The sequence below is a fragment of the Microcaecilia unicolor genome, chromosome 7, assembly GCF_901765095.1.
Source record: "Microcaecilia unicolor chromosome 7, aMicUni1.1, whole genome shotgun sequence".
In the NCBI taxonomy this organism is placed as follows: Eukaryota; Metazoa; Chordata; class Amphibia; order Gymnophiona; family Siphonopidae; genus Microcaecilia; species Microcaecilia unicolor.
The window spans coordinates 127,717,627-127,742,444 of record NC_044037.1 but is presented as its reverse complement, the minus strand read 5'-3'; the positions used below and the strand labels follow the sequence as shown (position 1 = coordinate 127,742,444).

The 24,818-nt window shown below is 42.7% G+C and overlaps 1 protein-coding gene across 1 annotated transcript in view; it reads right to left on the bottom strand.

Moving 5' to 3' along the window:
* COL18A1 (collagen type XVIII alpha 1 chain) overlaps positions 1-24,818 on the bottom strand; it is a 782,170-nt gene that overhangs the window by 436,368 nt on the left and 320,984 nt on the right. Inside the window, exon 9 of the mRNA XM_030210084.1 lies at positions 6,691-6,717. Within this exon, the coding sequence (XP_030065944.1) occupies positions 6,691-6,717 (27 nt within the window). The remainder of the gene's footprint in view (positions 1-6,690; positions 6,718-24,818) is intronic.

Genomic DNA, 24,818 nt, shown 5'->3' with positions numbered 1-24,818 from the left:
GATTTTTAAAAAACGAGGCATGCACTACAAAAACACTCCAGAAATGTTCGGATCGGTATTGCAAAGTAGGATGTATCACAGAATCGTTAAACCCGTCGTTAATCAGCGCCTAAAGCATGCGCAGAGCAGCCCAAGTGTTATGCTGGCTGCTCTGCGTATGCCACAAAGGCCCAGCTATCAAAACAAAAAAAAAACCCCACAAACACGTATGTTTCGGGAGGGGGCAAAGGCACTCGTCATGAGCGTCCCGTATGGACGCCTTCCCCCCCCCCCGCCTGCCTCCCCGCTCCCCCCCCCCCCCGCACGATCAAATCTCCATTTTAGCAGCCCCGGGCCGGCCCTCCTCCCTTACTGTATTCTCCACACTAGCTCCGCCTCCTGCCATGCTCCGGTCCCGTGCCCGCCCCCGCCGCCACCCCTTTGGTCGTGGCTGCCGCTTCCCCCCGTCCAACGACCCCCCCTTTGCCTTACCGGCCCGTGCAGCGCCTGTCACCTCTGCTGCACGGGCAAGAACAGCTGATCGGCGAGTCAGAAGGTCTCCTCAGACGTCCCTTCTTTCTTCCTGGGCCTACGTCAGAGGAGGGCGGGCCCAGGAAGAAAGAAGGGACGTATGAGGAGGCCTTCTGACTCGCCAATCAGCTGTTCTTGCCCGTGCAGCAGAGGTGACAGGGGGGAGCGGCAGCCACGACCACAGGGGGGGTGGCGGGGGCGGGGCACGGGACCGGAGAATGGCAGGAGGCGGAGCTAGTGTGGGAGAATACAGGAAGGGAGGAGGGCCGGCCCGGGGCTGCTAAAATTGGAGATTTTTTCGTCGGGGGGGGGGGGGGGGCAAGGCATCCATACGGGACGCTCATGACGAGTGCCTTTGCCCCCTCCCGATCCTTTTTTTTTCTTTTTTGGTGCTGAGGGAGAGGGGAGCAGCGGCGACCTGTGGCGTCAATAAAGGACTCCCCTGACGCGTTTTCGCCCCCCCCCCAGTTATTTTTTTTATTGGATTTTGTTAAGTTCTAGCAGACAGACAGCCCTAACGAGAGGTACAGACTCTCGTTAGATTTCACGGTGTTCTCCTGCATTAAACGAATCGGAAAAGGTTAGTGCATGTCATTTCAATGGGATTTGTAGAAGAATTGCTCATCTGCATTCAGTTTTCGTTAGCTGCTACTGTCGTCGGAAAATAGGCTTTAGTGCATGGAAAGGATAGGAAATTGTTCCTTGAGGGCTCATTTAACGATGAAAAACGTTTAGTGCAACGGCGCCCAAGTCAGCACGGCTTTTGTGTGGGGAAATCTTGCCTGACCAATTTACTTCAATTCCTTGAAGGAGTAAACAAACATGTGGACAAAGAGGAGCCGGTTGATATTGTGTATCTGGATTTTCAAAAGGCGTTTGACAAGGTTACCTTCATTGAAAGGCTACAGAGGAAATTGGAGGGTCATGGGATAGGAGGAAAGGTCTATTTGGATTAAAAACTGTTGAAGGATAGGAAACAGAGAGTGGGGTTAAATGGGCAGTATTCACAATGGGAGAAGGGTAGTTAGTGGGGTTCCTCAGGGGTCTGTGCTAGGACCGCTGCTTTTTAATATATTTATAAATGATTTACAGATGGGAGTAACTAGCGAGGTAATTAAATTTGCTGATCACACAAAGTTATTCAAAGTCGTTAACTCGCAACAGGATTGTGAAAAATTACAGAAGGACCTTATGAGACCGGGAGACTGGGCGGCTAAATGGCAGATGACGTTTAATGTAAGCAAGTGCAAGGTGATGCATGTGGGAAAAAAGAACCCGAATTATAGCTACGTCATGCAAGGTTCCACGTTAGGAGTTAGGGACCAAGAAAGGAATCTGGGTGTCGTCGTCGATAATACACTGAAACCTTCTGCTCAGTGTGATGCTGCTGCGGCTAGGAAAGCGAATAGAATGTTGGGTATTATTAGGAAAGGTATGGAAAACAGGTGTGAGGATGTTATAATGCCGTTGTATCGCTCCATGGTGCGACCGTACCTTGAGTATTGTGTTCAATTCTGGTCACCCGCATCTCAGAAAGATATAGTAGAATTGGAAAAGGTGCAGCGAAAGGGCGACTAAAATGATAGCGGGGATGGGACGACTTCCCTAAGAAGAAAGATTAAGGAGGCTAGGGCTATTCAGCTTGGAGAAGAGACGGCAGAGGGGAGACATGATAGAGGTATATAAAATAATGAGTGGAGTGGAACAGGTATATATAATTAAACTCTGGAATTCGTTGCCGGAGAAAGTGGTGAAGGCGGTTAGCTTAGCAGAGTTTAAAAAGGGGTGGACGGTTTCCTAAAGGACAAGTCCATAAATCGCTTCTAAATGGACTTGGGAAAAATCCACAATTCGAGGAATAACATGTATAGAATGTTTGTGCGTTTGGGAAGCTTGCCAGGTGCCCTTGGCCTGGATTGGCCGCTGTCGTGGACAGGATGCTGGGCTCGATGGACCCTTGGTCTTTTCCCAGTAAGGCATTACTTATGTACTTATGTATGTACTTATGGTAGCTTGCCAGGTGCCCTTGACCTGGATTGGCCGCTATTGGGGACAGGATGCTGGGCTCGATGGACCTTTGGTCTTTTCCCAGTATGGCATTACTTATGTACTTATGTATATGCTAGATTTGATAGATCTGCCATCAAGAAATGCTTCAGATACTGCACGATCCTACCTTAATTACTCAAGCTGCAAGTCTGTAAAATACAAACGGCTCTTTTCATTTTCCTTCTCCTACGTCAGCCCAAAGTCTTGGAACATTCTACCAAGGCATCTAAAAATGATTGACGACCACCCAGCTATTCAAGAAATCCTTAAAAACATTTTTGTTCGAGAAAGCTTACCACCCCCCCCCCCCCCAAATAATGCTCAGTCTCTCCCTTCCTCACATTGCCTATACCCGTTTAACCAACATGTACTATCCTTATGTCCTTTCTCGTCCTTCTGACTTTTGTATCATTACCGTCCATGCATTGTAACCTATTGTAATATTTTAAGCCACATTGAGCTCACAGTAGTGGGAAAATGTGGGGTATAAATGTACCAAAAATAAATAAATATCTACCCATTCCTCTCCACTTAATATTTTATAGACCTCTATCATATCTCCCCTTAGTCGTCTTTTCTCCAAGCTGAAGAGCCCTAGCCACTTTAGTCTTTCCTCATAGGCAAGTCATCCCATCCTGTTTATCATTTTCGTCACCATTCTCTGTACCTTTTCTAAATCCACTATATCTTTTTTGAGATGCGGTGACCAGAATTGCACACAGTATTCGAGGTTCAGTTGCACCATGGCGCGATACAAAGACATTATGACGTTCTCATTTTTGTTCTCCATTCCTTTCCTAGTAATACCTAACACTCTATTTGCTTTCTTAGCCACCGCCCAGTCTACCAGTCTCGTAAGATTCTCTTATAATTTTTCACAATCCTCTTGCGATTTAACAACTTTGAATAACTTTGTGTTGTCAGCAAATTTAATTACATCACTAGTTATTCCCATCCCTAAATCATTTATAAATATGTTAAAAATCAGCGGTCCTAGCACAGTCCCCTGGAGAACCCCACTATCTACCCTTCTCCATTGAGAAGGGTAGACTGACTAAAAGGTCTTCTTCCTGGAACTGGGTAATTTGGCAGTTCTGCAGTAATGGGCTGAGCACCAGGGTAGTTGGGCAAGTTTTCTCCCTCCACTGCCTCTAGTACAAACCAGAGATGCCAAGGGTGGGTTGCCCCAAAGAATGAGATTTACAGCCAATGTTGTCTGAGTTATACATTTACAAAGTTTTATGTGTGAAAAAGCTTCACAAATGGAAGAAGCAAACTAATATATTTAGCTTTGTTTCTCAAGGATATAAGCAGAGCGGAGACCATATTAGGTCAGTTTTCAAAGGAATTTGCCTAGGTAGCTAATAGCTTCACTTAGTATGCACATAAGTACATTTGTAGCAGCAAACTTCTCCCAGACCAAATTTTCAAAAGGAAGCTCTATTTATTTGAGACTGTCCTCACCAGAGATACAGAAACGTAAACACACACATGCACTCTATTGCACTTCAGTCACACACATATTCATCCCGCCCCCCCCCCCCCACACACACACACACACACAAATCAGGTAAACATATGCACATATGCAAGCATTCTTTCACTTTTCACACAGACAGGCAAGGCAGGCACTCTACTGGTGCTGTGCTGTTTGCCTGCTCATGTTCTCATTCAGTCTGTAACCCCCTTTCCTCCCAATTAGTCCTGCTCACCATCATGTAATGTTCTTGCATTTGTTGCCGGTCATATTTCTCAGCTTGCAACTGCCCCTTCATACTTCACCTAATCCCTCTTACATTTCTAGCTCTTTTCAACAACCCCATTCACCCCCCCCCAAAAAAAAAGAAAATGCTCGTTTGTTCCACCTGCTCTCTCCAAGGCCCTATGCAATCTTCAGATTCCCCCACAGCCCAGCTTCTCCTTTCCTGTGACTAGAACACGTTCCATTAGCTAAATACTAGCACACTAGAAAGGAGGGAGGGATTCGAGAGCTGTATACCTAGCACACTAGAAGGGGGGGGGATGACTGGAAAGCTGTATAGAGCTAGACTTTAAAATATCAAGACAATTGGCAATTCTAAGCTCCTGAGCCCTGAGTACATCTAACAAGCCACACACCCCCCCCTTTAAACATTTTGGCCCTAGGCACATGTCTAGTTTGTCTGTGCCTGAGTAAAGCCTGCTTGTATCCAATCAAGAACATAATGACTGGACCTCTAAGAGGAGGAAGCAAAAATGGATGGGCCATCATTTTCATATTGACAGTTATTGTAATTATAAGTCTGTTTAATCTACCAAATCAATATACAATGTACTATAGATGTTATAATACAGAGTAAATTGGTGGAGGAGTGGCCTAGTGGTTAGGGTGGTGGACTTTGATCCTGGGGAACTGAGTTTGATTCCCACTTCAGGCACAGGCAGCTTCTTGTGACTCTGGGCAAGTCACTTAACCCTCCATTGCCCCATGTAAGCCGCATTGAGCCTGCCATGAGTGGGAAAGTGCGGGGTACAAATGTAACAAAAATAAACATTTATATTTTTATACCTATCTATGGTGCCCTTTTACTAAACTGTGGTAGGGCTAACACACGGGTAGTCTGCGCAAAATGGACACTACTGCCGGGGTAGCACTGGTGCCCAGCGGTAATTCCGAAGTTATTTCCCGTGGTAGAAAATTATTTTCTATTTTCTACCATGGGGGCCGTTTTTGGAAATAGTCTAGTAGCACTACAGAAATGATAAATAGTAGTAGTAGTAATTGACAGTGTGGCCACATTGCCACGTGCTGCCTGATTACCGCGTGAGCCCTTACCACCAAGCAAACAGGTGGTGGTAAGGGCTCAGGCAGTAAATAGCCGCCCCATTTTTTAAAATAAACACCTTTTTACCTGTCGTGGTAAAAAAAATGACCCAGCGCATGACAATTTCACACACCCACTTTTTACTTCAGACTAGTAAAAGGGCCCCTATATTTCTAGGAAAATTTAAAATAGTCTTTAAAACATTCCTCTTAGAGGATGCCTTTATACTTACATAGATTGCCTTGGTGATGGGCCTGCCAACCAGCTCAGACATATCATTCCTTCCCCTATCCCTTCTGATACCCTCTTTTCCTATCATTTATCGTAGATCAGTTTCTCCCTCCCATTATTTCTTTTCTCCCTATTACTACTTCTCCTCTTTTTAGAATTGTAAGCCATATAGATACAGATACAGATGTATGAAGATGTAGATGCAAATATAGATTCACATATCACACAAACACACACATCACCTATGAAAAATGGAAACCTACTTAAGATCGGGGCAGAGGATAGTGGGCTGCGAATGTTTTCACACTGTAAGCAAGCTGGGATATGCTTGCTTACAAGTTGTTCCACCTACAACTAAAAAGCCTACTTTCTGGAATGCACACATTTGCACTCTTGCAGTTCATGAAAATACATGAATCTAAGAAAGAAATTTAAAAAAACCTGTCAGAGTCCTCATTCACTTTCCCCCAACATGTCCTGTAAATTTGGTATGGATAGGAAACCAAATATTAATCCTCTAATTCTACCACAATAATTTACCAAAGAAAATAGTATATTATCTTTAAAATATATATTAAAACCCAAAAAAATATCATTAAAACATGGTTGAAATAGAAGAAAAAGCCTTAAAGAGGTAAACATACCTTCTCAAGGTAATTACCCATGCCTCCCACATTTCATCACTGGCTTCCATTCCCCCATCGCTTTATTTATTTTTGAAAGATTTTTGAATACATGTGCAACATGTAAAAACATAAATCAGTGTGTAAAGTCCAACAACTAAATCACTTAAAACCCAAAAACATGTACTAAAAAAAAGTTTCAGTTTTAAAAGTTTTCTTGTACATGTATCTTTTACTTTCCTTTAGCAGGGCAAGAAATCAAACATGCCCATGTTTCAAAGTCTGCAGCATGGAATTGTCCTGCTTGAGACATGAAACAGTTCCATGTCAGCAAACTTCTAGGCACAGCTCTCGGTTGCAGTTATAAACTTACCATCAAAGGACTTACAATCCACTTTATATGGTTGTTTTGAGAAAAGGAGACATTGTGGAGAAAAAGCATACTTTAAGAAGCAAATTAAATATAAACTTACTGGTTTACCATCTTCTCCTGGATCACCCTGCAAAGAAATATAAAAACAGCAGAGGTGAAGTATCATTTAGAGAGGAAAGCAAAGACAGAGAGAAGGAAGAAAGAAAGAATCTGAAAAAGCACAATAGGAAAAAAGAAAACAGAGAAAAAAAGAAGCATAATAGAGAACATTGAATTTCCATTCATATTGTGATAGATTTTGCAACTTTGATTTACTTTGTTTTACTGATGGAAATATGATGAGTTATATTGATTTCACATTTAAACTACTTTGAGGCTGGACCTGCAACTGAAGAATAAGACTTTTTACCTTCCTTTCGTGACTTTTATGCTTTCCTCTTGTAAAACACTGTAATCTTACCTTCTCCTTTCTTCTCTTATGTATCAAGTAGCATTATTCTTTCTGTATTTTTAGTCCCCACATTAGAAAAAAGGTGTAAGCTGCTTAGATTTTTGTAATATAGACAGTACATCAAATAAAAATAAACTTGAATTCAGGGTTAGAACAGTGGAATAAAAGTTTAAGTAGAATATTGCAGAATAATTATAGCTCATTAAAATTTTTGCTATACTGCTTTAAGGGGTCCTTTTACTAAGCTACAATAAAAGGGTGTCTGTGCTAGCACCAGTGCATGTTTTTGACATGCACTGAAGTCCCCTTTTACTGCAGCAGGTAAAAGGCTGTCCATTTTGGGGGAAAATAAATGGTAGTGCGGTAAGTAAATCACTTACCACATAACCATTTCCGTAGGGAACCTTTACCGTCACCCACTGAGATGTCTGTAAGGGCTCCCGAGCTACCCTGGCGGTAATTGAGAAGCGAATACCGCTGGTTAAGTTTTGGCGCTACAAAAATAGGACATTTTTTTGTATCATCAGAAATGGCGCGTGCTAGGGGTGGGAACTGTCGCCGGACTCCTGCGGTAGACCGGTGGATAATTCCAGATTGGCACGCAGTAAGCCCACTATAGGCTTAGCGATTAGTAAAAGGCCCCTAACCAACAGGCAGAACAGAGCAATGTTCAGCCTAACTACAAAAGAGGAGAGGAGTACAAAAAACAGAAGAAACCAGTCTTCGCAAAAAACACCAAAAAAGCCAAACAGCGAAGATGACTAACAAAAACAAAAATAATCCAAAATTTAAAAAAAGATCAAATTTGTATTTAAAAATACAAATACATAAAAGAATTAAAAAATGAAAAAGACGACACTTGTTTATAAAAAAATTAAAACACTTTATTAATTAAAGGATAGCAGGGAGAAAGGGACTCGACACAGCTGTGTTTCGGCCATGCAGGCCTGCGTCAGGAGTCTTCTCACCGTGTGTTGATTTTTTATTCTATCCAATTATAAAGAAAATATGTGTGTCTCTTTTTAAAGCTGTAGCGTTAAATGATCCTTGTAACAAAGTGAGGCAAAAAGCATCAGAGCAACGTCTCCTCTCTGTGAAATCAAAAAAAACAGAGAGGAGACGTTGCTCTGATGCTTTTTGCCTCACTTTGTTACAAGGATCATTTAACGCTACGGCTTTAAAAAGAGACACACATATTTTCTTTATAATTGGATAGAATTAAAATATCAACACATGGTGAGAAGACTCCTGACGCAGGCCTGCACGGCCGAAACACAGCTGTGTCGAGTCCCTTTCTCCCTGCTATCCTTTAATTAATAAAGTGTTTTAATTTTTTTATAAACAAGTGTCGTCTTTTACATTTTTTAATTCTTTTATGTATTTGTATTTTTAAATACAAATTTGATCTTTTTTTAAATTTTGGATTATTTTTGTTTTTGTTAATCATCTTCGCTGTTTGGCTTTTTTAAGGGAATAGGAACTACATTATCAATCATATAGTGACAACTAAGAGCTAAAAAGAAAACATAAAAGAGAGGGAACACTTAAAAACAAACTACAACAGTTAAAATAAAGCAAGACAAGCACCACAGGTGCAGATTTAAAAACTGATAACTAAGTTCTGAAGGGTCTGCAGTTTCTTTAGAGCTGCCCGTGTCAAGCTGGCAAAAATAATGTTACAGTAGTCCAGTCTTGAAACAAAAAAAATGAAAGGATGAGAGCATGAAATTACAGTGATCAAAAAGGTATGTCTAATAACTTGCAATTGTCAAAACACACACAAAAAAACATGTTTTAGATACATGAGAAATCTGAAGCAAGAAGGACAATGAAGAATCTAGAATAACCCTTAAATAATGGAAACTCGTAAACGGCATAACCATAGTACCAAAGAAATTAATGGGGTATGAAGGTCTTGGCACAGATCCAGTAAATTCTATTTATTTTCTAAATTACTAATACATTGCACATTCTCCATTCTAAGTGGGTTAAAAATATTCATTAAAGGGCCCTTTTACGAAAGCTGAGAGTAGGCTAATAGACATTAGCGTGCACTAAGTCACATATGGCCCATAGGTATACAATAGAACATGCAGCATATAACACGTGATAATATCCATTAGCACATTGTAAGCTTTAGTAAAAGGGCCCCTAAACTGCAGCATTACAAAATCAATCACAGACTGACAGGCTCATTTTTGAAAGGGATGGACATCCAAATAGTGACATAAATCGACACTTGGACGTCCATCTCTCAGAGATGTCCAAATCGGTATAATCGAAACCCGATTTTGGACAACTCTAACTGAAGTCCATCGCAAGGACGTCCAAATTTCAAGGGGGCGTATCTGAGGCATGGTGAAGGCAGGACTTGGGCATTCCTAAGACTTGGACGGCTTTGATCCATAATCGAAAAAAGCAGAGACGTCCATGACTACAACTTGGACGTTTTCAACCGGACCTGTTTTTATTTATGAATAAGGCACAAAAAGGTTCCCGGAATGACTAGATGACCACTGGAGGGAATCATGGATGACCTCCCCTTACTCCTCCAGTGATCACTAACCCCCTCCCACCCTCAATAAACATTATTAAAAATATTACTTGCCAGCCTCAGATGTCATACTCAGGTCTATGACAACGCATGCAGGTCCCTGGAGCAGTTTTAGTGGTTGCAGTGCACTTCAGACAATTGGACCCAGGTCCATACCCCCCCCTACCTGTTACATTTGTGGAGGAAACAGCGAGCCCTCCAAAACCCATCAGAAACCCTCTGTACCCACATATAGGTGTGTAGGGTATTCACCTGAGATCTCACCTGAGCTGGTCTTGGCTCATACAAGCCTGACATCCTGTTACAACAAGATGGATTCTACAACCTCTGACCTGAACACATCTGCGTCAGCAAGAACCAGCTTTTCAGCTTTTGGAAAATCACTGGCAGGCATACCGCATCCAAGGACATTCTGTGTTGCAACCACCCCTTTATCTCCCTGAGAAGCTGAAAGGGGAGTGAGACCCATGGCTCCAGAAAGCATGGTTGAAGACAGATATGCAGACCATAAAGTAACAACTTCAGGGTCACGAATAAAGGACTCTTCATGCTCATGGAGTTAGCTGGACAGGATCATGATTGGTCCTGTGGTATCATCTGACCGAGAGGTACTAAGAAGCGGGAACTGGAGAAAGAAGACAGTTGGGACTGGCAAGAGGAAGAAAGAGACCTGAGAAACCCATCAAGGTTAGAAGGCTCGGTGAGAGCAAGAGACTGTGTTGTGCTAACCTTGTGAACTACATATCTGGTGGAAATACAGATTGGCTCAGCTACATCCGCTCTGAGACGCGACACTGAATGATTATGACAACTGCTTTCAGAAGATAGACCTGGTCTGAATCCGAGACTGAGACTCGCTGTGGATACAGCTGGAGTCTAAGGAGAAATCTGTGCCAACCTCATTGGGAGACTTCCTCAGAGACAGCATGGTGAGATAACAGGATTTACTGCCTATAGTCAGGGATTAGTGATTGGTGTTTGTCTGTGATAAGATTGGTTAGGTCATGACTCGTGGTCAGGGAATAAGCTGCTAACAGTTGTATTTTGCATAGGAAGTGTAGTATAAGTTTTCATGATTACAAAATCAGGTTTGTGTAATCACGTAGTATTCCAGTAAGAATCATTTTGCACAGTCTTTATTTTGGTAGCAATCTATTTGTTTTTATTATTATCAGCAAGTTATATATTGTATTTTGCTAAGCCTTGCTGCTGATCCATTCTATATATATTTTTTCTTTAGCTATGAATAAATAATATATTACATCTGTGGCTTTGGTTTCATTTTCTGTAACAGCCAATTTGGTTAGGTGCCAAAGGGAGGTCCTATTTCCCCTAGCACAAGTCCAGAATATTTGCTTAGGCAGAGTTCTGACCCATAGAACCTTGGCATAAATAATCTGTTGGGAGTTGGTTTCCTATAAGACTTATTTAGACTACCTACAGTGCCCACCTTCACCCGTAAAGGCTATGGTAGTGGTGTACAGTTGGGGGTAGTAGGGTTTGGGGGGCTCAGCACACAAGGTAGGGGAGCTATGTAACTTGGAGCATTTTATGAAGTCCACTGCAGCGCCCCCTAGGGTGCCCAATTGCTGTCCTGGCATGTCAGGGGGACCAGTGACCTAGAAATGTTGGCTCCTCCCACGTCCACATGTCTTGCATTTGGACGTTTTTGACTTGGACGTCTTTGGTTTCAAAAATCGCCGAAACTCAAACATGTCCAAATCTAAGGACATCCTTGGTATTTTCGAAACGAAAGATGATGTCCATCTTTTTTCGAAAATGACCTTTTCCCCGCCTCTGGATTTGGACATTTTACAAAGACTTCCAGATCCCAACTTAGACGTTTCTTTCGAAAATGCCCCTCTATGTACCATAAACAATTTCCAAAATGCCAAACATCACAACATGTTATTCAGAACTCTAAAGCTCCAAAACAGTTGGCAACCATATAACTGATATGATTTTACAGTAGATGTGGTATATCAAACTTAAACCACTAGCATAGGGACCACAGATTTTGGAATAGGAAACTAGACACACTTTTGGAGAAGTAAACCACTGATGTACCAATAACAAAAATGTCAGTTGTTTTTATGACAACTCCAGATATAAAAGAGAATTTTCACCATTCTGTGGATTATTCAATGCAGATGGTAACAGGGTAGGGCACTCGTATGCCTTCAACATAATACTATAGTTGGAGCACAGCCAAAGAAGTTGTTACAGAAACCACACTTTTCTATATCTATTATGATTTTATTACTGTTTTTAAAAATAAACAAACAAACACACACACACACACACAGTAGGTGATACATTTTTAAACGCATTTCTGATTAGCCATCCTAATCCCAAATACCTATGGGACTGCTTGATTTTATATATGAAGCTTTACCTCTCACTAGGAGTTGAGGGTAGCTCTGGTGGCAAATCTTGCACCCTTTCCAGTACAGTCTCTTTCCTCTTCTCTCCAACACTGTCTGTTGATGAGGCAGTTTATTTTTTATAACAATATAATTTCTTCTGCTTTGGACACTCCAGCCCCAACCATCCCTCATCATGTAAGGCGTGCCAAACCCCATCCTTAGCTCACCTCAGGGTTCATTTCTGCACCTTTCCTGCAGGGTCACATTGGCTTTATAGTTATCTCTTTTCAATCAGCTACTACATTCTCCAGCAAAATTATGATGTCTACCTGAAAACACTCTTGCCTCCAACTTCCATTGGCTGTTTATCACATTCACATCCCTCTTCACAATGACTCTGCCTCCCAGCCACAATTTGGCTGACTTTTTCCACAAGTTTCACAAGATGAATCAGGAATTCACTAGCAGGCCACAGCTATTTCCTCCCCCACTTCATTCACCTTTCCTTCCTTTGGCCCCCTACTACATGTCTGTGCTTTTCTGAATCACAGAGGAGGAAACTGCTCATCTTCTCTCCTCTTCTAACATCACAACTTGTTCCTCTTACCCCATTCCCATCTAACTCCTCAGTTCTATTTCCACTTTAGTGATCGCTATCTGTCGCATTTCTCACTTGACTGCTTATCACTCAAAACACTTCACTGAACACTACCAGGCCTGCTATTGTTCCATCTCCCTCCTCCCTTTTGTATCCAAACTGCTTGAACTTGACATTCAAACTCACTTGTTTTGTAAAACTACTGATGCTCTTTTTCTAAATTTAAAATTTATTAATTTTTACAACTTCAAGTCAAGATAACTCTCTTTATCCCTGCAATAATTACCCAAATAAAAAACAGTACAAAATAAAAGCAAATCTAAATCAGGAAAAATCATTAATATTAAATCTTCACCCAAACACAAAAAATAAGGAAAAGATGTGTGTAGGGGTGAGAGGGGAATCCAAATGAAAATCAAGTAAATCAAGGAGACAGATAAAGTTCAATACTAATAAATATCAAAAGTAGCAATTTCTTAAAGACAAATCCAGGGAATTAAACATAGGCCAACCAGGTCTTTGAAATCTGAGGACAAACTGTTACTCGATGACCTGTCCTTTTGACATGTTTGATTGTATATCATCATTCTATTTTTTATATAGAAGGGGCTGTCTTATAGAATGCACCTTACTGTTTAAAACCTGTCCTACTGTGCAATTTAGGAAGCAAGTGAAGGCATACATGTTTTATTTGCTGATTATTAGACAGAATTTATTTTTAATGAAACTGCTGTGATGAAAAACTTTGTTTGGCTGCTGCTTGTATTTTTCATATTTGTGGTTAATATGTTCATTTTAGTGTGTATGCTTTTTTGGAAACTACCTAGAATTGTGAGATAGAGCAGTCTATAAATTTTTAAAATAAATGAGACACATCAAACTGGATGAGAGGTTGGAGAAGATACTATTACAGGAGTTGGAGGTTTCTGTGCTTCAAAAAAAGTTTTCAATTGGTCCACGTCAAGAAAAACAAGTTTTAGTCTCAAATTTTACAAAACATTTACAGGGAAGTTGAAGGGAAAATGATCCACCGATAGCTAGATGATGAGACTTAAAAGTGAAAAAGGTTTTCCGTCTAAGCCGAGTCACCCTGCAGGGGTCAGGAAATACAAAGACCTTTTGTCCAAGAAAATTTATATCCTTATGATAGTGTCTCAGAGTCCAGCTGCAATCTGGACCTAAAGCAAAAGAAGCAATCTTGGTAGCCTTAGACCTGACCCTTCCAGAAAACCAGAAAGAGTAAAACTGAGCAAAACTCTCTGGTTTGTGCTTTGTTTTTTTTTTGTTGCTTCCTGTTGGTATAACCCTTGACAGTCCACATAGCTCTTACAATCAGTGACAGAGACTCCCTGTGAACTTGCAGTACCTCCATCAAATATTTCTTTGGCAAATGCATAGATGAAAAAAACCTGGAGATTTCAGAAAGTTTAGGAAGTGTAGATTCAAATGATGCTTATAATTTTCTTCCAGCTTTTGATATGTTAACTTATCCTTAGCCAAGAAACCATGACCTCTTTTAAAGCCTTGAGCTCATTTTCCATCCTTTGATGGAATAGAACTGAAAAATGAACTTGTAGAGCTACTATTAGTATATGCAATCTATCACTAAAATCAGGTGTGGTACTGGAAGACTGGAGGGTAGCCAATGTTACACCAATTCTTATATTTCAACAGTTTTTATTGATGACAACTCCAAAAGTACAAATCCACCTTAACATAGCAGCATCAAAACAATTGTACAGAGCTCAATGGAACAACACTTCAAGCATGCAACGTTACGTACAGCCATCAAATTTTGTAATATAGCACTTATCCCTCCCTCCCTCCCCCCCAATTGTGTTCTGTATTTAACATTTATTTATTAACTATTGTTATGGGATGAAAACGCATTACTAGCAATTCCTTATTAAACAATAAAGTCTGATAACAAATAATTCTATCATAACCCATAAACTTCTATATTAAACTCCAATAATTGTGTCTCGTGTTTTGCTCTTTGTATTATTACCTCGTTTAAATCCCAGCAATGTTTACAGACGAGACTTCTGAATATTTTTCTTCAAAGGAAACTTCTCCAAGCTATTATTACATGCAACTCTTCAATTTACATACAATATTACCTTTTCCAAAACTATATCCCCCTTCCCCCCTCCCCTCTATCCTCTTAAACCAACTTTTTACTTCATGGCGTCCCTCTACCTCTCCCCTCAGTATAATTATCAGAGTGTAGGTTAACGTGTCCAGTTTCCCCTGGCACTTTACACCATTTTCTGAGGTGGACTTCTCTAACTATGCATACTCCACTAACCACTCCCACTCCTAAAATATTTAGCCTCTCCCTCCTTCCTTCTCATGGCTCGGTCAGATTATTGAGCACTGCACTTCGTGCTTTATGAGAAATATTTTGCAAGTATCTGTTCCAAATGGAAATGAATGCTTTTCTTTTCTTGGGGTGCCTCGTGCTGCTCTAGCCTTCCATAACATCAACTCATGAAATTTATTCCTCCAAAGCCAGATGGTGGGTGGTTCCTCTTGCATCCAATGCCTCAATATACATTTTTTCCCCACTGCGTATGCCTTGCCCAGTAGGAGATCCATGCTCTTGTCTGAAAGTTCGTAGGCCCTCCTTTTATTTAATACCACCCCTCTCTAAGAGGGAATTAACCTGTAACCTACGAGAGTCTCCAAATAATTATGGAGCCTTTTCCAAAAGATTTTCACTTTGTCACAACTCCAAAATGCGTGCAAAAATGTGTTTCTCCCTCGTCTGCATTTTACACACTGAGCCTCCGGTGCCCAACCGGCTCTTGCTGCTTGTGTTTGTGCTATGTATCCCCTGTGTATTATCCTGTACTGACTCTCCTGCAGTTCCGCCCCGCCCACTTGTCTGGAGATATCTTTTATCAATTTTGCAAAATTTACCCCCTTCAGTTCATACTCCAGATCTTTGCTCCATGCCTCTGTTAGTGCTCTATAATTTCGGGGCGGGCAGAGCAACAGCAGAGCCCGATGCAAACTGGATATAGACACCTGACCTTGTGCGTCCCCTTTAAGAAGTCTCGAAGTTTTTGTCCCAATTTTGAGCCCAAAGCCTCTTGGTCTAAGCTATGCCAATAATGATGTAATTGTCTATATGTATAGTAGTCTGTGTTGGTTAAAGACAGCCTCTGCTGCAGGTCTGGAAATGTGTATAATCTTCCCTCTTCGTTTGCTATATGTTCAATTAGGGTGATTCCCATGTCTGACCATCTCTTGAATAGCCGAGCTTCTAATACAGGTGGAAAACCTCCATTTCCCCGGAGTGGAAGCTGATCGCTAACGTTTGGGTGCTGATTCCAAGCTGTCATAAGAAAACGCCAGATCTGTCTTAAGGGTTGTAATAATATACTTTTCTTACACATTGGTGGTAGCTCTTTGGTTTGGGCCTGTAACAAAAAATTTATGTGCCAAGGTGTATATAATGCATGTTCCCAGCTTAGCGGGGTAAATTGTTCCGTATCTAATATCGAGTCCCGAAGGTGCCGCAGGAGATATGCTTGGTTATACCGTCGGAGATTGGGTAATCCCAATCCTCCCTGTTCCCATTTATCATATAGGTACTCTATACGCATCTTAGATCCCCCCCCCCCCAGAGAAACTTCCTACATATCCTATTCAATTTTCGTATGTCTTTACGTAATAAGTGTAGTGGCATGACTTGTAGGATATATAGCCATCTTGGGAATATAATCATTTTAAATAAGTTTATTCTGCCCATCAGTGATAAAGGCAGGTGATTCCACTGCTCCAAGGAGCGGCCTGTGTCCTGTAACAACTTCTCTACATTCAGATGGTATAATTTTGAAACATCCATGGATAGTCTCACTCCTAAGTAACAAAAAGATTCTTCTGCCCACTTTAATGGAACCCTTTCTTGTCAATTCCCTTCTGGTAGCTCCTGTCCGTTTAATGCTTCCGACTTCTCTAAATTTAGTCTGAAGCCAGAAAAATCTCCGTACTCTACCATACATTCTAAAAGGGCCAGCAGTGAGGTGTTGGGGTGGGTTACATGAACTAGCAAATCATCGGCGAAGGCTGCAATTTTGAAGGTGTTAGCGCCAATTGTAACCCCTTGTATGTCTGGTGTCCGCTGGATATCTCTGATTAGGGGGTCTAATGTTAGGACGAATAATAAAGGCGATAATGGGCATCCCTGCCTGGTGCCCCGGCATATAGAGAAAGGGGTAGACAGTATACCATTGGCCCATATCTGGGCTTGTGGTAAATAGTAGAGCGCCCTTATCGCCTCTTGAAAAAATCCGCTTATCCCATAGGCTTCTAATGTCCCAAATAAAAAATCCCAGACCACCCTATCAAAAGCCTTCTCGGCATCAAAACTGACTAACACAGATGGTATAGTTTGATTTGACACTGCTTCTAATGTTGTATCTTTCGTACATTTTTCGTACTATTTCTACCCTGTACAAAGCCTACTTGGGACTCCTCTATAATATCTGGCAATATCCTAGAGAGGCGGTTTGCTAGAACCTTGGCATAGAGCTTACCTTCATAACTGAGCAACGAGATCGGTCTATATGCCTCTGGTTTCATTGCATCTCTCCCTGGCTTTGGTAATACTATGATCTGCGCCAGACGGAGCGATGCGGGCATTTGTTGCTCCTTCATTATAGCATTGAACATATCTGTCAAAGACGGTACCACCTCCTCTCTCAACATTTTATAAAATTCCCCTCTGTAACCGTCAGGGCCCGGGGCCTTTCCCAAGGGACTCTGCTGTATTGCCCAGGACACTTCTCCTTCCGTAATGGGAGCATTTAACATATCCAAGCTCCTCTGGTCTACGCGCACTACCTCTTGGCTACTGAATACAGCTCGCTGTCCAGCGGGGGGCGGATCTGGGGCTGACTATAGATGTTTATAAAACCCTAGCAGTACTTTATTTATTTGGGCATCCTCGTTCACTAACGTGCCATCTGAGGAATATAAAGCAGCTATTTTAGAAGGACCTTGTCTTGGTTTTGCCAGTCGTGCTAACATCCTGCTATTTTTATTGGCATATTTATATAGTTGATATCTATAATATACATAATTTTTCTGGGCCTGTTGCTGAATCTTTTCGTTTAAAGTCTGTTGCAGTTCTAGGAGTTGAGCTTTTAACTGTATGGTATGCCTTCAGCCGTATGCTCTCCTCAACCTCGTTACCTCTTTTTCCAGCCTCTGCATCTCCTTGTCCCTTGTTCTTTTTTGATGGCTTGTGTATGCTATTATCTCCCCCCGTAGTACAGCTTTAGCTGCATCCCAGAACAATATTGGGGTGGACCTATGTTCCTGATTGGTTTCCTGGAACTGTTTGTATTTTTGTAGTATATATTCTAGGAATGTTTTATCCCTGTATAATCTAGTTGGAAATTTCCATTGGAAATGGCTTGGGTCTAAGCTCAAGGGCCCCAAAGTGATGGCTACCATCGCGTGGTCTGAAATTTTTATGGGACCTATTTCAGTCTCTTGAATCCTTGTAAACAGATCCCGAGATATGAAGATGTAATCTATGCAGGACATGGTGTCGTGCGCCCGAGATAAATGAGTATAGTCTCGTTCCAATGGGTGCATAGTCCGCCACACATCCACCATGTCCAGCACCTCACTAAGTGTTCTGATTCCCCGTGAATCCGCCCCATCCCCCTCTTCTCTCCATGCGACCTATCTATACTAGGGTCATCCACTACATTGAAATCACCTCCTACCAATAGTGGGAGCCCATCAAACCCCGTCAAGTGTCGTAGAAGTTTCTTATACAAAGTCTTGTTGTATGTATTAGGGGCATACAGATTACACAGTACTACTGGTTGACGCTCTATTGTTAAATGTGCTATCACAAATCTTCCCTCTGTATCTGTTATAACTTTATGAGTCAGAACACGGATCCCCTTCCTGATCAATATTATGACTCCTGCTTTTTTGGCCTGCGCTGGGGATTCATAGTAGGATCCCACCCACCACCTATGGAGTTTCTCATGTTTCTTAGCATTCAAGTGTGTTTCCTGCAATAAGGCTATAGAAACCTTTTGTTTATGGAGTGCTTGTAATATCTTCTGTCGTTTAATCGGTGAGGAGATACCACCCACATTCCTCGTTACTATTTTAAGTGCCATTACGTGATATCCTCCTTCCTCTTAATGGGCGAAGGAGGCATCCCAGCCTGTACCCCCCTCGCTTAACTTTACCTATCACTCTGGATTTTAATTCTCCAATTGCTAGTTTTAGGTTACTACCTATATGTTGTTCCTCCTGTTGTACCATGAAGTTCCAGTTACTTAGTATGAGCCTCCTTCTTCCCATCCCTACCCTTCCCCTGACTTATCCCCCTCCCCTTACTCCTGATTGCACCTATGGTGCTCGACCTCCGTGTCAGCGATCAAGGATCCCCGCTGACAAATAATTCTCATCTTTGTGTTACTTGTCCCCTTTTTGTTATACAATATTTCCTGATTTGCAACATCACCCCTCTCAAACAGCCCAACTAAATTACCACAACAGGTTTACACTGTGTCTTCCGTCCCTCTCGTCTTCACTCGCCTCTGGTCATTCCGGCTGAGACTATTTTTGGAGGGGCTCGGTCTGTCTCTTTCCAGTTGATCAACAAACGCTTGTGCCGCTTCCACTGTGTCACAAAATTTCACTGCGCCATTGTGCTGGATTCACAATTTTGCCGGATATAATAGGCTGAAACGTATTTGTAATTTGTGCAGGCGTCCACATACCTGCGAATATTGCTTACGCTGTAAAGAGACTTTAGTAGAATAGTCTTGAAAGCACAGTACCTTATGTCCCTCTATCTCAAGCTTTTCTCCTTTCCTAAGAGCTGTTAATATGTCCATCTTGTGTTGATAATGGAGCAGTTTCAGTATGACCACTCTAGGTCTATCTGTGGGGGCTTTTCTGGGCCCTAGCCGATGTGCCCGCTCAATCTTGAGCGGCCCTGCCGTGCTTTGGTTGTGGAAAATCTTCACCAGCCAGGTTTCCAGAAATTCCCTGAGCTCTCCGTCTTTATTGATTCAGGTATTCCTACCAGTCTTAGGTTGTTTCTTCTAGAGCGGTTCTCTAGATCATCTACTTTTTCTTCCAGGACCGCTACTGTTTTTTGGAGATGCTGTATGGCCATTGATGAGTCCTGCGTCGATGTTTCTACTTCCCCCAAACGTTGCTGGACCGCTTGAAAATCTTTCGTGAAGGTCGTAAACCGCTGATCCATTCCATCCAGTTTATCTAATATCTGTTGAAGTTGTTGGCTCATTGTTTCCTCTACTGCCATTTTGACCTCTGTTACTATTTCCGAGGCCCAAACCGAGCTCACTGAGGGAGATGTGGGGGAGCTTTTCTCCGCCATCTTTGTGCCTCCCCCCCTGGGTTTTTCCGGCTCTTTTTTGGAGCTTCGGGTAGCCATACACAGAGATGGGCTATGCTCTGTTTCCAGAGGTCTTTTGGATCTCCGTTCCTATTTTCAGTGTGTTTTAGTCCGTTTTGCTCTAGACAGTCGTCCGTATCTTTTATAGTTTAGTGTCTTAGAGTAGGGAGAGCTTTGCTGTCCTTCTCATATGCTGCTGGGGTCAAGAGCCGCTTTTTTCAAAAAACTTTTCTGCCTTTTAATGCTGCTGGCTTCTGGCGTCTTTACATTATGCACTATTGTGTACAGTTAGTATCTTTTGCCACTTTAAAACAGCTTACCCGATACTGAGTCTGCTGGCTGTCTGTGGAGAACTTGCGCTGCTTAGTGCCTCAGTATTTAGGCCTGTAAACCGCCTTCTTCCTGCTTGCCTGCAGCGACTCCAGCTCCCTTGCCCCTTCTTCCCGCGGCTGCCTGTGTGTCGTCTTTTACTGAATCGCTCCTGCACTTGTAATAATTCCTTGTGCAGGGCGCAGTTAATTCTGCTGCTGTGTCACCCTCCAAACCATGTGCGGGCTCCGACCCTCTTACTTCTCCGGCCGGTAGTAGCGCGCCGTGATGCGGGGGAAGGGCGGTTCTCTGCTTCAGCTTTTCACGCCCTCAGCTTCGCCGCACTCCCTTGTCCACTAAGCGGATCTACTTCCAGCGCTTGCCTTGATCTTGAGGCACCCGGGTTATGCTGTATTTTTTTTGGGGGGGGGGGGAAGGGGGATGAATCGAGGATCCCCGATCGCGACGTTGCGGAGTTCAGCTCGTGGCGGACATCTTGGCCAGCAGCTCCGCCGGAAGTCCTCCAACGTTCTGAGGCTGCCTGGAACCGTGGTTTCCGGCCAGAGCTGCTCAGGAAAGTGGACGTTACGCCGATTTTTTAAAAAGGGGTCCAGAGGAGATCCGGGAATTTATAGACCAGTGAGTCTGACGTCGGTACCGGACAAAATGGTAGAGGCTATTATTAAGAATAAAATTACAGAGCACATACAAAAACATGGGCTGATGAGACCAAGTCAACACGGATTTAGTGAAGGGAAGTCTTGCCTCACCAATCTACTGCATTTTTTTGAGGGGGTGAACAAACATGTGGACAATGGGGAGCCGGTGGCTATTGTGTATCTGGATTTTCAAAAGGCGTTTGACAAAGTGCCTCATGAAAGACTCCAGAGGAAACTGGAGAGTCATGGGATCGGAGGTAGGGTATTACCATGGATTAAGAACTGGTTGAAAGATAGGAAGCAGAAAGTAGGATTGAATGGTCACTATTCTCAATGGAGAAGGGTAGTTAGTGGGGTCCCACAGGGGTCTGTGCTGGGACCACTGCTTTTTAACATATTTATAAATGACCTAGAGATGGGAGTAACTAGTGAGGTAATTAAATTTGCAGATGACACAAAATTATTCAGGGTCAAGTCGCAGGAGGAGTGTGAAAGATTACAGGAGGGCATCGCGAGACTGGGGGATTGGGCGTCCAAGTGGCAGATGATGCATGTGGGTGAGGAACCCGAATTACAGCTATGTCATGCAAGGTTCTGCGTTAGGAGTCACAGACCTAGAAAGGGCTCTGGGAGTCAATGTGGATAAGACGTTAAAAACTTCTGCTCAGTGTGCTGCCGTAGTTAAGAAAGCACACAGAATGTTGGGTATTATTAGGCAAGGGATGGAAAACAAACACAAGGATGTTATAATGCCATTGTATCGCTCCATGGTGCGACCGCACCTCAAATATTGTGTCCAATTCTGGTCGTTGCATCTCAAAAAAGATATAAAGAAATTGGAGAAGGTGCAGAGAAGGGCGATGAAAATGATAAAAGGGATGGAACGACTTCCCTATGAGGAAAGGGTGAGAAAGTTAGTGCTCTTCAGCTTGGAGAAAAGGCGGCTGAGGGGTGATATGATAGAAGTCTACAAGATAATGAGCAGAGTAGAGCGGACAGATGTGAAACATTTGTTTACACTTTCAAACAACAATAGAACCAGGGGACACAAGATGAAGCTAGAATATGGTAGATTTAAAACAAACAGGAGAAAGTTTTCTTTACTCAGCGTGTAGTTGGACTCTGGAACTCGTTGCTGGAGAATGTAGTTGACAAGCAGCTGGCCTTATGGAGTTTAAAGGGGGTTTGGACAGATCCTGAGAGGAAAGTCCATTGAATATTATAACATTTTTTTTTTTTTGGGGGGGGGGGGGGGGGGGGGGGGGGGGGGGTGTTGCCGGGTTCTTGAAGCCTGGATTGGCCGCTGTTGGAGACAGGATGCTGGGCTTCATGGACCATTGGTCTTTTCCCAGTATGGCAGTGCTTATGTTCCTATGTTCTTATGATCTTTACTTTCCTGTTGTTTTAAAAGGTTTACAGTTTACTCAATTTATTCAGAACTTGATATACTGCTACTTGGTATGTTGTCATAGTGGTTTACAATATATGCAATAGAACAGAAAATTAAATTAGCAAGAAAAGAACTACGTCATCTTTTACAGGAAAAACAGATAGATCAAAGTAGTGCATAGGCCAAACTGCCCTCATCCCCATGTCCATCAGATACAATTAAGTCTTAAGTTGCATCAAATGCACCAAAGAGGAGACATATTTTAAGATTTTTTTTTTTTTTTAAACATTGAAAATGAGGATTCAATTCTCAGTATATTTGGAAGTTTGTTCCAGGGTGCTGGACCAGTGACACTAAAAAGACAATCTTTAATTTTATCTTAATAAATCTGTCGGAAGGATGGAATCACCAAAAGATTTTGGTGTGCTGAGCGGAGAGCCCTAGAGGACAATGCAAAGTATCAGTAGGCATACTAAAAAAAAGTGGTAAGCCTGTGAGCTTTTTAAAGTCCAAGATCAAAGTCTTAGAAGTAATCTTGTGTGCAACAGGAAGCCAATGTTCACTTTTCAACAGTGGAGTTATGTGGTCCCATTTCTTCTCTCCCTTAATAAATTTAGCTGCAGTATTTTGGATACACTGCAGAACTGACAAATAATAAAGAGTTACTGATAACCAGCAAAAGTATTAATGTTCTGAGTGAATTTTCAGAGAATAAAGATTTGAATGAATGTATCAGTCTCATTTTATAGTAACATTTCTTGGAGATACATGAAAACATGTGAATTAAAGGTCAACTCATTGTCCAATATTACATCTAGACTTTTTAAAGTAGAGACAATCATAACTGATGAACCTGCAACTAGTATAGGAGAAACTGGTCCCCACAATGAGTTGCCTGAGACTGGAGTGAGTCCAGTCCTTCCACAAATGTATCATATTTCATAGACAAAGTTTATTTCAACTTCCCAAACTTCCTCTAAAGTTAATATCGAAGGTTTCTTCCCCCCACTCCCTGCAGACCTTGACTACTTCTGCTTGCCAATTAGTTTCACTCACCCAAGTATGCACCTCCACTCACTGCTGCTCCTGTGATCTCATTGCAGGTACCACTAAGGTCAGAGCTCTCTTTGACTGCATTTGTGAATGCCATTACTTCACCAGCAAACTGCACAGGGCCAGTCACTTGGCATCTGTCTATCAGGGGCGTAACCAGACCTTTCATTTTGGGTGGGCCCAGACTTTGGATGGGTGGACCTTCCAAAATTCCCCCTCCATTGTCCTGCATCTTTCTCCCTCTCCTCCACTCCCAGATCCTGCATTCCCCCCTCCCCGAGGCCCAGCATCTCCCCCCTCTCTGAACCTACCCTCCTACCTCAGTACTTTCGACAACAGCAATGTACATCCACTGCCTGGCCAGCCCCGCAGGCTTCCCTCTGCCGCGTCCTGCCAGGTAGGAAGTGAGGGCAGGGCAAAAGAAAGCATCTAAATGTGACAGAGACATACATCGCAGCTGCTGCTGAGGAAGGTGCTGAGGTAGAGCAGAGAAGGCAGGTGCTGTGGAGTTGCAAGCGGGAAGCAAATGCCAGATCCGGGGCTGGAGGAGAGGGAGAGAGAGGAGAGAGGCAGCCACTGCTGAACTATTTTGGAGGCCAGACAAGGTGGGCCTGAGCAAAGAGTGGGTGGGCATGTGCTCACCCAGGCCCACCCGTAGCTATGCCACTGCTGTCTATACTACTCGCACCAGCAAAGCCTTATCACTTCCAGGTCTGGGGTAGGGGAAGGGGAAGGGGAAGAGGTAGTCTCATGACTCTAAAAGTCATGTCAAAGATAATATGCATAGAGTCTTCCTTCAAGTGCTTCTCATCCCCATCATTACCACTAGTCTCAGGAATCACAAAGCCTGTGAAAGTCTGCTGTACCAAGGCAAGGGCTGCTCCAGACTCAGGTGGGTATACATGAGGCTTCCCTTGTGCTGAACCAGATAAAGAGCTCAGCAACCTGCTTTCACAACAGATGTTGCCCCCCCCCCCCCCCCCCCCCGCAATGCTCTTTAATGGAAACTACAGCTAGTAGTTTCCATTCAACTTCTTCATGCTGTGCATTTTAATGATTGTTACTTTTTTTTTCAGGATATCACTGGTTGTCAGTTAACACAATCAAGTTTAAGATACTTGTTACTGCTTTTAAGGCTATAAAGGAAGCCCTGTCCTCACCCCTACTCAATGTGCTCATCCCCTTTGTTTCTTCAAGACTTCTGCATTCCCACATGACAGCCTACTTACCATTCCTCCTTCTCAAGCTCAACTTACTTCAACCCGGGTTCAGCTTTCTACATTCTGTTTCCTCTTTTGTGGAATGCTCTTCCCAAATATTTCCATTTGGAGACCTAATTGCCTAGGTTGTAAGGCTGCTTTTAAGGCTTACATCTTTGAACTAGCTTTTGGTGAGGACTAGAATCTGCCCTGGCTTCAGTGGAACACAGGATGCCAAGCCTAA